This window comes from Bombus vancouverensis, chromosome 4 (genome assembly GCF_051014615.1).
Source record: "Bombus vancouverensis nearcticus chromosome 4, iyBomVanc1_principal, whole genome shotgun sequence".
Classification (NCBI taxonomy): Eukaryota; Metazoa; Arthropoda; class Insecta; order Hymenoptera; family Apidae; genus Bombus; species Bombus vancouverensis.
This window is the reverse complement of record NC_134914.1, coordinates 18,241,917-18,259,020: the sequence shown is the minus strand read 5'-3', so window position 1 is coordinate 18,259,020 and position 17,104 is coordinate 18,241,917. Positions and strand designations below refer to the sequence as shown.

Below are 17,104 nucleotides of genomic sequence, written 5' to 3'. Positions count from 1 at the left end.
CTTTTCTCCGATGATCGTCCGATCGAAAACTTTCGCGCTACGAACCTTGCTTATCGTCCAGCTGCAACAACCGTAATCGAACAGAGTTTACAGTCGTTACCGGCGTATCCCGAACGCATTCTCCGTATTCGTTCTCCGTGTACGTGTTCGTTCTGCGCCATAGACACACTTGGTTTTTATATGGTGTCGGCTTGGCGCGTTCTCCGCAATTATATTCGTCCGAATGGCAGCCGAGTGCGCGCCACGAGGCGTGGGCGGAGTCGAGCGATTTTAAACAACTGCCTGTAAGCATTAATTAAAGGGAGCCAAGAGGCTCGTTGTCGATGCACGACGACTCCATACAAGGTGACTGGTCTTAATTTGGCATTCGCGAAATAGTAACACCGATGCCGCTTAACGCGTACATCGTGCTGTCCGCCGCGACGTAGCCTACCCGATAATTAATTAATCGTATTTCATCGAACGCTCGCGTTTACGCGATTCGGCTTCCACTCGTTTGGCTATCGAACCCTCGGGGAATTATCGTCGCGTTGATCGAGAAACGCCTGTTTCGCGTTTTAAGCGTCTCGCGCGAGATCGACCTGTCGTTGCAGGGGTACGGCGTTGCTTCTGCCAGGTGTTGGTAAATGCTAGCGTCTGATTTATCGAGTCGTTTATACAGTTGTCTACGTTCGTACGCGAACATCCGGCTCCTCTTACGCTTACGCGTCGACACTGTGAAAAACGTTACGTTAATTTCGCTCGTTCCGCTTCTACGCTATCGCGTCCACTTTGCATTTGTGGCTATACGTTTTGCTCTATTGGATATTCTAAAAAAGAGAAAAAGAAAAGCAAAGGTCCGCCGCTATTTTCACGAACAACGATGCTCTGCCGCTGTTGTCGATTTTATTTGCGTTCGATCAAACGGCTGTCGTTTCCTCGAAGTCATCGTTGACACTTTGACTGCCACGTTGGTCATTGGTGACCTGAGCGCTTCAACTTAAAAAAGTTGTGTAAAAATTGACAGTTAGGGCATTTTGAATATAACCGATAAATAAAAGATACTTTGAAACGAAAAGTACCTCATTGAACGATTAAACGTTTTTATTAGAACATCGATAAAAAAAAAATGAGAAGAAATCTGGCATCTAACGGGGCACCGTGTTAAAACACTTGAAACGTAAATGTGGCTCGTCGATACAATCTGGACGATAGGTGGTCACCTTTTTCGTCCGATTCTTAGCAATTTTTCGTCCCAACTGTTTAACATTTTTTTATACCACTCTCTGCGAAATTTTCCTGCCAGATACGCTTGCCCTTCCTTCTTCCGCGTTTCGCGTCGCGATCTTTGTCGAATAAGTATATTTCACGGCTCTGGCGAATGGCACCGTGTAAGGTGCATAGCGAGTGCCATTCTAAAATCCGATACCTTGATTTTTGTTTTTGTCGCTCGTTTATGGAGTATCGTCGCGTTTGAAATTGACGTATTTCACGATAACTCTAAAGCTAATTTTATATACCACTCGAGAGTTCTTCTATGTGGTGTAAAATACGCTATCGTTCGATCTGATAAATCTACGGCACATGTTCCTCTGTTGTGATCTATCACTATCATTGGTTTATCGCAAACATAATTTTTTTTACCTCTACCATTTCAGCCGAATGTTTCGTCGAAATCATAAAAATAATCCTAATACCGTTTGCTAATATCTTCTACGCGTTTCGACTGTATATTCTGCGCGTTTTGCATACGACGAAATATCGAGTGCGAATGGATCGTCGAAATAAACGAAGCCTCGTTACGATATGTCGCTATCGACTGTTACCAAGGCGTCACGGTGGTCAGCCGTGACCACCAATAAGATAAACGGTCCATCGAGGAAGAACGTTGTCTTACATCTTCGATTTATTATTATTTTTATATGCTTCGAATGATAAAAATACTCCTGTGGCGTCCTCGGCGAAACGAGTGATTTCGGCGTGGCAGTCAAAGTGTTAACGCGTATCTACAACGATCAAATATTTATCAAATCGTCGGCGAGGTATCTATCGTTTTGTATCCTTCGTTTCGTTTATCATCGATGACGTGAAGGGGACGAGCCTGTTTCTTTACGAGAGACGATAAACGTTAACGCGTCGACGCGATAGGTCGAAGCATATCCCATAACGTTCGAGTTTATACTTTTTCGACCGTGTCGTCTAAGTAGTTTCTTTTTTGATTTGGAAGAATTTTACGATCGATTCTCATTGAGAATTATAAGTAAATTTTTCTTAAGATAAACGGTCCATTGGGGAAGAACGTTGCTTTACATCTTCGATTTATTATTATTTTTATATGCTTCGAATAATAAAAATACTCCAGTGGCGCCCTCGGCGAAACGTGTGATTTCGGCGTGGCGGTCAAAGTGTCGAAAGAACGAGTTCCCTTCAAACCGTTCCTTCTCGCGTCAAATCTCGATCGGAGAATTCTTCCCTGCCCTGCCTGAACGACTCAATTAAGACCCGTGAACTTTTACCTGCTCCCTTTGACAATCCACCTACGAAACGAACCGAAATCGATCGAGCGGAAAGAACGTCGCGAGAACGAGATGTTACGTAAGACGGTCTCCTTTTACCAACCTGGTAAAACGGTGACACACGGCGGCAAGCCGATAATTCCGGCCGATTAAGATGCACCATGCGGAGACGTGCTCGCACAATTCACGTAATTCGCGCAATTAACCCCTTAGAGCGGCATTCCCGGCCGTTCGTCGGCATCCGGTACGTCGTTCGTTCATCGCTGTTTCGTCGAGGAACGGGTTCATGAATGAACCCGGCCGTGGTTCGGCAAAAAGTCTGCTTCCCCCTTTCTTCCCTACGTCCCTCTTCTCCTTCTTCGTCGCTCCGTTTCTCTCTTCACCGTGGAGCGACTGGCAGAGCGTAGAAACTGGTATCGGCACAATGCCGTCGGAATACGCTATTGGGCCGCCTCTATTCGTTCGGCCGCTATTTCAACCTGCGCCCGCGGCCCAAGACAAGAAACAGACGCCACCGGAAATCATCATTCTCCCCGGGTAGGTTTAATCGAAGGGAAAACCGGAATACGCCGCAGCTTGACTGACAACAGGAGCAACCTGTCCGTGGTCGTTCGACCAGGATTCCGCGTGGATGATTTTTCTTCACCGCAGCGATCCTCTTTTCTCCGACGGACGCTTTTCTTCTTCTTCTTCTTCTCCTTCTTCTCGTCTTCCTCGTCTATTCCTTTCCCGACGCGGATTAATTAGTCGCGTCGTTGCCGTAAACGAGCGTTCTTTCGACGAGCCTGAAACGCGACGCTGCGTCGCGCCACCTCTTAACATCGAACATTTTCCAATCCTGTTACTTTGTAATACGTAATTATACGACGACTCGCGCGTTTAGTATAGTTTTCGAAACCACGTTCGTACGTATATCCTGATCGGATTCGCGTGGCGAACGTACGACGATATCGCGCGCCTCTAAGTTTCGTGAGATCGCGACGCGACGATATGGTAGCCGGCACGCACACCAGCTGGTCCAACTTTTTGTCCAGGGTCGACAGCTGCGACGAAAACGAAAAATCCGAATTGGAATCGGCGAGAGCAAGAAACCTCGACCCCTTCGACCATCGAAGGGGATGTGCGTGGCTACGGGATCGTTCGTGGGCCAAACGCGTTTGTCGCGATAGCAGAACGGTCACCGTCGAATAGATCCGTAGCTGTTCCGCGTTCCCAATCGCGTGGATACGATAGCCGCGCTACCAAAAAATTCAGAGTCTTTCGTTTAATTCCGTTACCTCTAGTCGCATCGACTAAACGGTATCGTGTTACGAATCGTCGTTACGTCTCCACCAACTTTCTTCTCTCTGGAATCCATTTCTCTCGCATTTTCGACTAATATCGCGTCTATCGAAATCGCCGGCCAATCGTAGCTTTTCGATCGAGTTCGTTTGGTTCCGTTTCGTCGAAGGAGCGTAACCGTTTGACATGTATTGGGTTGGCAACTAAGTGACTGCGGATATATCGATACCATCTATTGACAAAATCCGCAATCACTTAGTTGCTAACCTAAAAAAAGAGAAAGGCACGAGTTTATCTTGCATTTAACTTTTATTATATAATATTATGCCGTATTTCAGTTACATAATTTTAAGTATTCGATACCCTATTCGTCATATAGGCATACACGTACCTAAGAACATGTTCGGCACATATATACCTATATATGATGCACACACGTGGCGCATACCGCTGCGTGTTTAATAATCGACTTTATTATCAATATACAAATAATGGAAGACATAGCAGCACCTAGAAGTGCTGTTCAAAAGACGACCTCTTACCTAAAACATTCGTAAATTTTATTGTTCTTTTTTCCGCGAGACTGTTGTAAACCCCCTCTCGATAGCTTCATCCATGTAATTCACGCTGTTGCCGCTGCAAACGAAGCGCGATATACTTCTAGCCGCAGATTTGTAAACAACGTACTAAATTATCGTAGGTAACCAAACTGCGAGATACGTAATGATAGAGTATTGTAATCTTTTCTTTTCTTTCTCTCTCAATTCGATTTAATTCACCTTTTTTTATTTCGCATTTCACGTTTCGTTAGGCTATTACACGACGGATACGTCGTACGTTCAATTTTTCCGACACACCGTGATCTTGTTCGGACACGTGTATACGTACTTGCGCGCGGTAAAGAGACGTTACGTGCACAAATACGCGCAGCATGGTACACGGACGAACTCTCTTTTCCGTTCGCGTCTTCGTGCCAGTGTGGAATCGCGCAAGTACATAGACAAGTATCTGGCCAGACGTACATTGTCGTCAAATTACCGACAACGCGTAAGTATCGTTTAATGTCTTCGTACATTTGAAATTGATAGTTCCTCGTAAATATGTTACATTTTATGTTGCCTTATTTTTAATAAAAAGAAAGTGCTACGACACTTTACTTCCTAGTCGGTTCTTCGTTGCTCCAAGCTTCTCGCGCAATATTCCATTCGCGTTCGTCTCGTTTCTTCACTCTGGACGAACGTAGTCTATCGCGTTTACGTAGAATTACAAGCGGTAATTTGGAATTGAAATCGCGGAACGTTGTGCGACAACTTGTTGGCGTTGCGTTTAATAACCGCGCGACTTTAAAGAAAGGCGAAACGAGAGAAAAAAGGGATCGGTACTCGATCTAGTGTAAGTGCAAGCGTAATATCAAAGTCTAACGCTATGTAACGTACACGATACGACACGAGGTCGACGCTTTTGGCAATTACATTGAGAATTCAAGGGGAAATTTTGGTGTTTCCGACGAACATCGATATCGATCTGCCGCGATCGTACGACGACAGCGTGTTCGTGAAATAGGAACGTTTCGATAAAATTTCTATTACCACCTTGAACGAAACAACACGCGCGCTCGGAGCATTAATAATTATAAAACTGACCACGCTCGTACTTGCGTGGATCGTGCACACGTTGCACGTGTGCTTCACGTGTAAATGATTATCGGCTGATACCAGCATATACCGATCTCGGAAGGTATGGAAACAACGGTAACGCTACGTCTTAGTCGAATCGAATTATAAAGAAATAGAACGTCTCGTTTGGCACGGCAGGCTCGTCCAAACGATAAAAAACGATCGTGCTTCTTGCCGCGACTGTAATCGGATGTATGTATTACGAGATCTTAGATGTTTACGCATATTGTCGTTGCCACTCTGTTCGAACACGCATCGCGAGTACATGTAATTCTTATCGATTTGTTTTATATATTACGACTTAGATTCGACGTAATACGATTACGAAATATTACGATTAGGAAATATTCACAAATTTCTTCGCAACAGAATTTATAATGGGATATGTAATCATAGATCAACATTAATATTATGTATTTGGATATGTACATGTCTCTGTGCGCGTGCGCACGCTTGCCTCAAAGGCGTGAGCATGTGTATGTATGTGATTGTTACGTACACATAGAGTGCATATGCACGTACGTGAATGCGTGTAAATTAACGTTCATACGTATACGTATCGTGTGTATGTATGTATGTATGTATGCATGTAAACATGTATATATACACACACGCGCGCGCACACATGCATAAGCACACACGCAACATATACGTATATACATATATGTAGTTTATGCGCGCACACTCGTATCTCGTTCTCTCACGCGCTCACGCACGAAGCTCGTATGCGCGCACCCGCTGACTCGTGTATGAACGCGCATACGCATGCACTCGTTCGCTCACTCGTATGCACGTATTTATCAATTATATAGGTATTAAACCGATAAACTAGTATACCATTTTCATAACTGTTTCATAGAAACGGCAACGCTAAATTCATTTCAAAAACGTTAATTCACGAGTATCTGTGTGTCTCTGTCCGTCTGTCCGCTCTCTGTCTATCTGTCCGTGTGTGTACGTGTAGATGTGCGTGCGTGTGTATGTGTAAGATCAATTCGAACAAAGTCACGCGAATCGCGTGGCGAGTGTGCTTGAAACAATCGCGATAACCAACGTGGAAAAGAAATGACAAGGACGACTCGCGCTACCACAAAACTTGATCTCCATCTCCTCCGGATGGTAGTTTATACATTTCGGAGGCCTACGACGATACAAACGTTCTCTTCTCGCGATACAAGCACCAGGCTCCGTCAGAGCCTCTATGGGCTCGATGCTCAATTGTTTACTCCCGCATGGACACAACGTGTCTACCACCAGCAGAATCAAATTCGTATGGCGAATCTTTTGTACGCTGAACGGCCTGTAAACATACATATACATCTTTGAATGCTGCGACAAAGCGACCATAAGTCTACCTACTGTCGATCGAGGTTGTAATCCCGAAATTTGCTGGATATCAAAGGGAGGAGACCGTAAATCTGAGATATAAGATCTTCGTTTCGAAATTTCATATCTCGGATCTACTATCTCGCCCAACGATTCCTAGACAAATATCGTCCGATCGATCGTCGGTGCCATTCTCAATAATATCCTCGATCGAAAATTATCTCGCTGCGAGTGGTTCCCGAACGTGAAATATACTTATACACCTACCTTTCGCAACCGGTGTCATGACAGTTGGTTAACTTTCCTTTCAACGGATTACTTTGACCGCTGGTATTCAATCTCTCGGGTTGTAGAATATAAAGATCCGTCTTCTTCTCGCAAGATCTCAAATTTCTCTGCGGATAATGGGCAGACGTAGCTCGCGTTGTTCCAGGAGAAACGGGGGTTGCGGCGGCAATTGCCGGAAGCCTTGGAAACGCTTCTTCGTTTCCCTCTGTTGTTTCGTCGATCGAGTCTCTACTTATCACGAACGGATCGAACTCGTGAACGTCTCCCATCGAGTCCTCTGAAAGTATATTTACGTTCGAGAACTAGGAAATTCGCCTCTTTTCTCTTTCGGCATAGCGTTCTTTCGAGCGAGTATGTCTTACCATCGAGTGCCCTCGCGGATTCGCCAGCGAACGCGAAAGCAACTTGCCATAAATTTTGAAAATTAAAGCCGAACGCCATGCTCCACAGAAAATTTCCCAGTATCGCGATCGTTGTCGCGATGGATCCGGAGAAAGTCCTCGGTGCGGCCGATTGATGAGATTCTTGCGGACTGCAAGTGCCCTGGTAATCGGTCACCGTTACTTTCCTGAAATCGACAAACGAAATTAACTCGAAGATGAAAACCTACGAGCCTAAAGAGTTCTTCTTCTTTCTCCAACGCTTCCTTCCATCTCAAAGTATTACCGCGCTTCAAGATTTTTACCTATAAATCCTGTCCTGAACCAGAGAATCCATTATAGTACCGTCGATTTCGCCGAAGAATTTCCCGGTATGCTCGTGTCGTTCGCTGATTATAATGAAACCGTTATTGTCTAAGATGTAGCAGTCTAATGCTTCGGAAGCGCAGTTCTTCTTGCAGCTCGTACCACTGCACTGAAAAGTAGAAGAAAATCGTTGTTAAACGAGTCGCGAAAACGGATGTGATCCGTGCGATTTGCCTTCGTTCTTCGGTTCGATTCGTATTCCAGGAAGGAAAGCAAAATAGAGCGAGTAACCGATATCTCCTACAAACTTACCGTCGAAGTAATGTTGACGAAACGAGAGGCCAGTGAAGAATGTTGAAACTGTAAACCCACGACCGCTGCTGGTGCTCTGTGTCCCGTCCCGATGAAAACCGCGTGAGTGGCCGTGACCAGTGGATTGGGGCTGTCGGCTAATTATCAATTCCGTTAAATTTACTATACGAACGATGTTAAGAAGCGACGACGAAAGAGAGAAAGAAAAATCGGTATAGAATAATGTTCGAGCGTTAACCATTTGCGATGCAACGTGGCCACAGTGGCGATATTTAACATTTCCTCTTCGAACTGTAAACGTCGATTGCTCCAGCTACGACAGTTCGCTGTGTGCCAGTGCCTCGAAGAAAATACGTCGATCGCGAATGGTCAACTATTATTTGATCCGTGGAAAGTGGAAAGCTGCAAGTACTACTCACCGGCGTCAAAAGGCACGCTGAAAACGAAACTTTCCGGTTCTATATAGTGTTGGTCGACGGCGCGTTTATACCATGAAGAATCTATAGCTCTTGCATACTCGTCAGCAAACGGGCTAAATAAACAGCAAAATTTTCGTCACCATTACCAATGGTTTTATCGTAAAGTCGATCCGAAGAAATTTCTACCGCGATCAGACTCTAATATGTCGATGTTTTTGTTATAAAGACAAACATGTACGCATTTCAGAAGAGACGACAAAAAAAAAAAGATTCGTATGAGATTTAGAAAACGGAATTAAACGACAATGAATGTTTGACATTTACGGTTCGTTCGTGATTTCTTCAGTTTGTTGATGCTCGTGCCAACGAAATAGGCCGCTTTTCGTTGCGATGAAACTCCTTGTTACACCGAATGTGCCTTTTCCTTGACTGCAAACACGAAGGTAGTTATATGGAACGTAATAAAATAAGTAAGATACGGCGCAATAAGAGTATAAGAGAGCACAAAGTATCGTTGTTTTCATATTCGATAACGAATATGAATAATTACCGCGTAGCAAAATCGATACATAGAATACGTACTTTGCAGAATAAAGTTCAAGTACGATCAAACCTATTCATTCTCCGATTTCCGTTAATGTTGCTTAGAACATGGAATGTGCACGATACAACTTCGCGATTACGTATGTTCTTGAAAAGAAGTAAATCTCGATGCCGTACTTTTACAGTTGTCGAGGAACGAGGAACTTCGTACGATTCATACGATTCGATCGATCGTTCAGAAAAAGTCAAGAGAGATACGAAAACATAACGACGAAAGGGATATCGGATCATCGGGAATGTTTTCGCAGGTATCGTAAAACGAACGATTAAAACGACATTTAGGAAAAGATCACCGTGCAATATATCGACGAGTGCGCTTATACAAATAATTGTGCATAATGGATTACCTGTGCAGTAGAGCCATCAGTATGGCAATAGGGCTAGCGGTGGAGACACACAATATAAAATGTAATAAAAATATGCGATAAAAGGTAGCATTGTAAATGAAAAAGATTAGCCGTTGCGCATAGTACGTGTCGCGTTTGAACGAACAACGCTACTATAGTATACATGTATAATGTGTAATATGTACATAAATACACAGATACTTTTCTAATGTTATTTGATCGAAGTGATTGTAAGAAAGAAATTATAACAAGTCGAACAGTTAAGAACGATCAAAGTTATTTCGTCTTTCTTTTTTACTCTTCTCGCACGCTTTCCAGCTCTTTCTCTCTGATTTCACGTCGTTGCGCTGCCTTTTCCTTTTCGTTTCTACGGATGAAACACCTCCTTAATCTGGCTCTCGTTTCCTTGTCATCCCCTTTTCGTCGCAAAACGAAGAGGTCCCTCGTACCTTGAACAGTGTTCTCAACAACGCAGTCCCTTCTCATTATCGTTCAACGGTACATCTCGTTCGCAACACGACTATGCGAGTCAACGGCGAGAGGGGGAGAAAGTAGAGTAGGCAGCAGTTTTACGATATCAAATAAGATATGTTATTCGATAATCGGTGCGTGAAAAAAAAACCGCGTGCTTGCTTGTGCATTGCAGTGCGTTGTCAATATTTCCACTATAAGTGTCCGCGCATGGAGGACATGCATCCGCGAGTTCCACTCACGCAACTCACTTACCTTTGATTTTCCTCTTTGTGCATCGCACCTCTTTTGTCGAAACCGTCGGTGACCAACGCATCCAACACGAGGGACTGCACTAATGTTTTATCACCTACGGAGTAAAACCGACGGTGAGTAAAAGGTAACGAACCACTTATTCGTTGCTACAACTTACAATAATAAGCATCTTTGTCGGGCTTGCTCGCTTGTTTATGATGCGAGCTCGGACTCCTTGGTCTCAAGGACATCCATTTCCACCCCGGGCTTTGCGTTCGTGCCAAAAAATGGAGAACGCGCTCTTCGGGGGTGGGAAACCACTTATCGGAAGCCGAACTATATTCACAGTACACCCAATCGGGATGCACCTTCCAATTGTTCCCCTTGAAATAGTCGGTTACTGAAAACGTCAGACGTACCAAATTATAGAAATTACTTTATTTTACTTATTGCTTCGTTTTCTATCGAAGACATATTGCTGATAATTTGCTTACCGTTTATTATCGCACGTTTGATTTCTTGTTCGGCCTTCAATTGAAACATACCATAGTTTTCGGGCAATGCCAGCCCCAATGAAAACGGAGTTCCTTCTATCGGTGTATAAAAATAATTGTGACGCCTAATGGTAACTCGTCTCTGTATGTATACGCATGAGCGCGCGTACCGGAAAAATAACAAAATGCCTATGTTAAATAACGCAATGATAGAGGAGACCTTCTACATGTACGAAGATAAGGCTCAAGTTTAAATATGGACGTACATGAGTGGAGGTAGCTACTGCCTCTTACCGTACCTGTTGGTATATGTATATTTTCAAAATCAGAACTTTTCTTCGACGTATGGCAAAATAGACGCGTAAAAAATCGATTCGAGCGTTAACAGACGTGTAAGAGGCAGCATGTAACGCTCCCAACGTCGTTCTTTCACTCACCATATTGTCGTAATGAATTTTGATCGCGAAACTAGTTTCCCCTTCTTTTTGATCAATCATGTCGTGCCTCAACTGTGTAACGACATACCAGAATAAAGAAAGAGAAGGTCGATAATATTATCATTAGGTAGTTATTAAGGATACTTACATCGAGCAGAAGGGAATTGTTCAACGGGTGCAACGGTCCATCGTACTCGGCAAGTTCGACTTCCGACAAATCTACGTTGATATACGTGGGTTTTAACGTTTCCTCGTACTGCAACGAAACGAGAGCAACGGAAATTTTGCAACTGGCAAACGTTAATTTTTGTACTATGCTACGATCTGTGTATTTGATTTGCTTACGTCTACGTTTCCTGGCTGCGTAAATAAAAACAAACAATGCGATGTCAGTGAACATTAAGGCTATGAGTCAACAGCAATTAGATTAATTTCCTCTATAAAGCATTCCACGAAATCATTGCTCACCAATGGTCGTAAATCCGGATGATACAAAACGCGGCCGTTATTGTCGACGATAAAAGAATATGCGTTGACACCCAACTACAAATTCGAAAAATAATCTGCGATTAATCTGAATAATCCGCTTTCCATTGCGCGCGAACGTTACATATTCGCATAACCGATTTTATCTACCTTATAAGGTGAAACCAACTTCTGTATCTCTTCTATAGGTACATCCGTGCCGACGATACCCAATAAGTTAGCAGTTTTCATCTGCAACAGATGCATAATGATACATAATGATATGCAAGGGAGGAAGAGAAAAGAACGTATATATATACATGTTTATGATAAGCTTATGATAAACTTTAATATATTTCAAACTAGATAAATGAAATCATCGTTACAAACAGTGACGAGATTCTAGATTTTGATGAAAACATATTACCGTATAATTCCGGCGATCTAAGATAGGCGCGGTGACTGACATCATTAACTGGCCAATGTGTTCTTTACCATATCTACCGCTCTGAAACAGAAACACAGGAGAAGACAACTCCGCGTACAGCAGATCACGTTTGGATATAAGACGGATATAAAGTAAAAGCGAGAGTTTTCAATTTGCTCACCTTTCCACCAACGTAAGCTGGACTCCAATGAATAGGGTGTTCGTGTTGGTAGAGCACCATAGGCCGTGCGAGCACTTTTATATATTCGAAAACTTTACTTCTAATGTCTTCCAGTTCAGTGATCCTCGCGTAGAATCCTGCATAATAGAAAATATGGAGACACGAATAACACATGATGTAATTACGTAAAGGCATAGTACAATAAACAACTATGATTTACCGAATGAACTTGTTAAATACAGTGAAATTTTAGTCAATGCCCAATTAAATGAATTCTTACTAGTTAAATCCAATTGTTTTAACACGAAGTTTCGCTATATGGACGAAGAATTATAGATGTAGCGAGAGGAATCAGTGGAGTCCTATCGTACGAAGTTCAATCAGGTACGTAATCTATTCGCGTTGCGACAAGTTCACAGGAATTGAGTTTTACTTGATGCTACTGTAGTATCGAGCATAGTTGATAAAACTTAGAAAACAAAAATGAAAAATAAAAAAAGGAAAAGAACAGCGAATACGTACCTTTGTTCGAGCATGCTACGTTGTGTAATTCCGGACTTTTGTCACCACCAATTAGATACGTAAAAATGCGGACAGGCATGTGAGGCGAATTGTATCGTTTTATCACCTCTGTAGGTAGGCCAGCGTTATCCGTAGTAATTAACATGATCGCTTGATTGCACTGACTCCCTTGTACTGTTTTGTTGTATTTATGAAGAATCTCAAACGCGATCCCAAGAGCAGCCGATATATTTTTTGGCATTTCCTCGTGCTTCATAGAATTCGTTGCTATTTTCAATTCTTGGACATTTTCAGGCGACGCTTGAACCAAACTGTCTTTGAAGCATTGTACGATCTCTTCCGCGGTATCTCCGTAACGATAAACGTTAACGTAATCGTTAGGACCCAAGGTATCGAGTATAGTTTTAACGGTAGTTACAGCCAAACGCTTATTCCTCTCTGAGACGTAGCAGTCGATATCGACCAATATCGCCAGGTCTTTCGGACTATTCGCGGCTCCAACGAACCAGTTAGAAATTCGGAAATCGTACACGTCTCGAACGACTCGATTCGCGCTTTTACCAGCGCTGAAACTTCGTTCCTCGATAGGTGGCCAAGAAATTGCTGAAACAAGTAAACGATTATCGTTACGGAGGAGAGAAGCCTCGGTGAGACGAAACAAATTGTAAGAAGAAATCGATAATGCGTGTGGGGAAAAACCGTACCAGGAAAACGTCTTAAGAATCCCGAAGTCGCTCCGTAATATTGCCAGGAAAGCGAAGAATCGCTCTCATAATTATTAACAAACAACAAATCCAAATATTGACTCCATTGGATACCAGCGGCTACTTCGCGATCTGCAGAGAAGGGGTAATAGCGTGAGAACATCATCTAATTAGATCGTTTGGTTTTCGCGTTTAATTAGTCGCGTTCCTATCAGGGCCATGATCCTGCGGTTTTCAAGTATACCTACCAATTTCTTTTACTCCAGCAGGTAATAAAACGGCCGAAAAAGTAATGTTCACGGCTAAGTGATCGAAGTGTCGATTAGTCGAGAGCAAGGGTTCTTGTCCCGTTCCCGACATTTTTCCGTCTGAAGCAACGTCGAAACGCTGAGAAGGATAATATTTCGGCACTACGTTCCCGTCTCTCGGTGCCGACACAGCTGCCTGTTCGGCACTCTCTACCAACCTCTGTAAATGTTCGTTAACGATATACAATGGTCTTTTCGTTTTTTGTGATACAATCATCCTTACCATAACGGCGTTCATTTTAAAGTCCAACATGTTTTTTACTTCCGTGGCTATGTCTCGGACAACGACCAGTCCATCCTTTTTCTCAACTTGTGCCTCCATATCGTGATATTTCTGAAACGAAAGTGCGACAGGCTAAGTTTTCCACGTGTATCGTACTGACGTTACAAATTATACCTTTTAATCTGACATATGAAAATACCATTACCTATAAATTACGTTCAGATATATCACGGTAATTGCATAGTTAACCTTTATTCGAATGAAATTCGTGTCACTTCGCTATTTCAAAACTTTCTACTCTTCCAGGCCTGCTACTCAAAAGTTAAAAAAGAATGATCGGTTGCTTACCCTTTGTATTTCGCTCATTTTCGTAACTTGTTTGCCAAATTCCCATAAATCAACGCCAAATTTTAAGGCCCAGTTTTTTACTCTGCAATACGACAAAGATAACGTTAAATGGACTGGAATCTGTGGCGAAACACGTTTCGTTTATTTTGATCTGCATTCTGTAAATATTCGAATCGTTAAAGTACGTTAGTTCACGGTATTATTAGCATTATCGAGTTCTTTTATTTCTTTCTCGTTCGCTGACTTGCGAACTAACGGCGAAGTGAATTTGACCGTTCAAATTATGAAACTCGATATCGAGATAACAAATCGTAAATACGTCACTAAACGAATAAGGAAGATATCGAGACGAATATCGTTATATCGATTGTTAATTGCGCCTTAATTTGGGGAAAACGTCGTATAACGATGAAGTTGCACGCTACTTAACGGTTCGGTTTGAACCGAAATCGACGATTGTTCTGCTCGCCAGCTTCCACATATGCATACATCGTATAGCTTTACGTGTAAATGAGCACCATTGATGCATTTGTATGTATGTACGTACTTACGTACATGCTCACGTGCGCACGCACGTAGGTCGTACGCATACACGCCGATTCTGATCCTCGTTAATCGACTGTGTACGCGTAACTCTACACGCGCCTGCGTTCTTTCCAATTTTCGTTGCTTTCCTTCGAGAATCATTGAAAGTACTATACTGTCTGTCTTTTAATGCAGTCAGATATATATAAGGAAATACATATTTGTACTATTGCGCGCTGTGACGTATTAGGTTTCGGCATCTTTCGTGTCTCCTTTATCCCTCTCCCCTCTACCACAGTAGACAAAAATATAAATATTTTTCACACAAAAAGAGGAGTAGAATACAATTAGAATTTCGATTTTCTTTAATTTTTAACTTGTGTTAGAGTCGAACCGATTACCACGCTATCGATAATACGTTTTGATACGTTTAACATCGCATGTGGATATACTCCTTTCTCAAAACATCCACGCCCTTCCATTTATAATATTCTATATTCACCTTGCTTTGTTAATCCCATTAATCCCTTCTAAATTGAGTCATTGTTTTATCATTTCCCATTTACTTGCTAAATACACGTGTAAACTGAAACGATATATGATAGAAAAAGAAGCTATAGATCCTTACTCGTTATGAGGTATATCCTCTTCTTGCTGATAACTTGATTTGATCCATAACAGTAACAACACTCCACAGTGCACAAATTTTTCCACGGACAGAAACATTATTTCGATGCTATCGATGAGCAGCCGAATACGAATAAACGATGAAACGAACGAACCAATCTTTTAAAAAAAAACGCATACGTTAATTCGAAGTAACCTCTCGAAAAGAATTAGTCTTACCGCTCCCTCGTAGTAGCGATCGATCGGCCGGAACACGCGAGTCAGCGTTACGTGCGTAAATTTACCGTTTCGACGGAATCTTGTTTATCCATATACATCTACATACATTTGATAGAAAACACAACTTTGTAACGCTTATATACGCTAGTACGTAGAAGCTTCTATGTATGATTCTTCGCCTTCTTTCATCTTCTTCTTTAAACGTACTCTTCGCACCTGACGATCGAAACTACGCTAATCGTATAGCCGTCGAACGTAAAAAACTCCTTTCATTTCACTACGCACGTTTTCGACGTTTCATTGCGACGAACGTTTGTACGTATTTGTGCGTCTGGCATTGTTCGCTAGGACTTTGCTCGTTTATATATTTCGATTCCGAATCAAATCATTATTTTTTTTAATGTGTCGCCGATGAAAGTGTCACTATCGATGATAACGATACGACAATGACGACACAATGCAACCAGAATGGTAACGACGTCTACGACGACGATAACGACGACGATGTATAGGGAAAAGCTCGTAAAAACTAGCCAATCAAAGCAAGTTCAACAACACGTAATTCACCTCCAACGCGCAGTTTTTCGTCGTAAACATTTTTCAGAACATATTACGAACCTCTCTAACGATCGAATCATCTCAAAAATAAAAGCGTCTTCGACGTACGCGCGTATGAACACCCGATCGACCGATCGCCCGAAGGACCGAACGACTAACCAACCAAGAGAGAAACGAAAAAAACGATCCTACGTCAAATCACCCCCCAGACAGTAAGTCGGTGTTCTTCTTTATTATCGTATCCTTTCCAAGTGAACGTATATTTTTCTTTTCACGAATAAATTAGACATTGTTCGATGCGCTGTCGACACGATTCGTTTTGTGAGATTCACGATTGCACCACCGATTACCGCCTTGTCGCGCGATCTCTCAAGTATGTTCACACCGTAACGCGCAGAGAACCCGAAAGAATGAAGGACGAGGGTGGGACAAGGGAGTAGTTGTAGGGAGAAAGAGAGAGAGAGAGAGAAAGGGAGAGACCAGAAGGGGTGGGATACGAAGCAAAGAAGGGGAATGCGGAGGAGATAGAAGAAAGAAAAAAATGACAGAAAAATCAAGTATTTGCACGCGTTACGCGCGCACTGAAAAATACGATACGCGAAAATATAATATACAGCGAAAATATAGGTTCTTCCCCGATGAAAAATAACTATATTACACGCGATGACTTCGTTTTGATAACACTTCCTCATGAAAATCGGACAAAGATGGTGTACGAGTCGCTTTATGCTCGAACGAAAGGTGGCTGGCTGGTTGTCTAGCGCGCGCGCATTACTCTTACTACGGTACTACGTTAGACTCGGGCGTTTTAGGAGTAACGTTATTCTACTGGTGCGAGCGCGTGCTCGCAACCACCCCTGAAAACAGGAATGACGGCAGTCGGCGAATATCAGCTAATGGTAATGGTAGTAGTGTTGTTGGTGACATT

General features: G+C 42.7%; 1 protein-coding gene across 3 annotated transcripts; it reads right to left on the bottom strand.

The window, feature by feature from the left end:
- Positions 1-4,066: 4,066 nt before the first annotated feature.
- On the bottom strand, positions 4,067-17,065 carry stol (voltage-dependent calcium channel subunit stolid). Of its 3 annotated transcripts, none has more exons than XM_076618024.1 (24): positions 15,619-17,065; positions 15,401-15,558; positions 14,248-14,329; positions 13,900-14,010; positions 13,617-13,836; positions 13,369-13,500; positions 12,665-13,267; positions 12,143-12,279; positions 11,962-12,042; positions 11,706-11,786; positions 11,538-11,612; positions 11,415-11,429; positions 11,218-11,325; positions 11,070-11,141; positions 10,633-10,774; positions 10,317-10,538; positions 10,160-10,253; positions 8,808-8,912; positions 8,484-8,596; positions 8,065-8,201; positions 7,752-7,921; positions 7,429-7,634; positions 7,046-7,343; positions 4,067-6,752 (listed from the first exon to the last, which is right to left on the bottom strand). In XM_076618024.1, exons 2-24 carry the CDS (start codon positions 15,496-15,498, stop codon positions 6,458-6,460), a joined length of 3,597 nt encoding a protein of 1,198 aa, XP_076474139.1. In that variant the 5' UTR covers positions 15,499-15,558; positions 15,619-17,065; the 3' UTR covers positions 4,067-6,457. The 3 variants fall into 3 exon arrangements, with proteins under 3 accessions (XP_076474139.1, XP_033206837.2, XP_076474138.1); XM_033350946.2 differs by having other exon boundaries at positions 16,369-17,065; XM_076618023.1 differs by having other exon boundaries at positions 15,401-17,065.
- Positions 17,066-17,104: the final 39 nt, after the last annotated feature.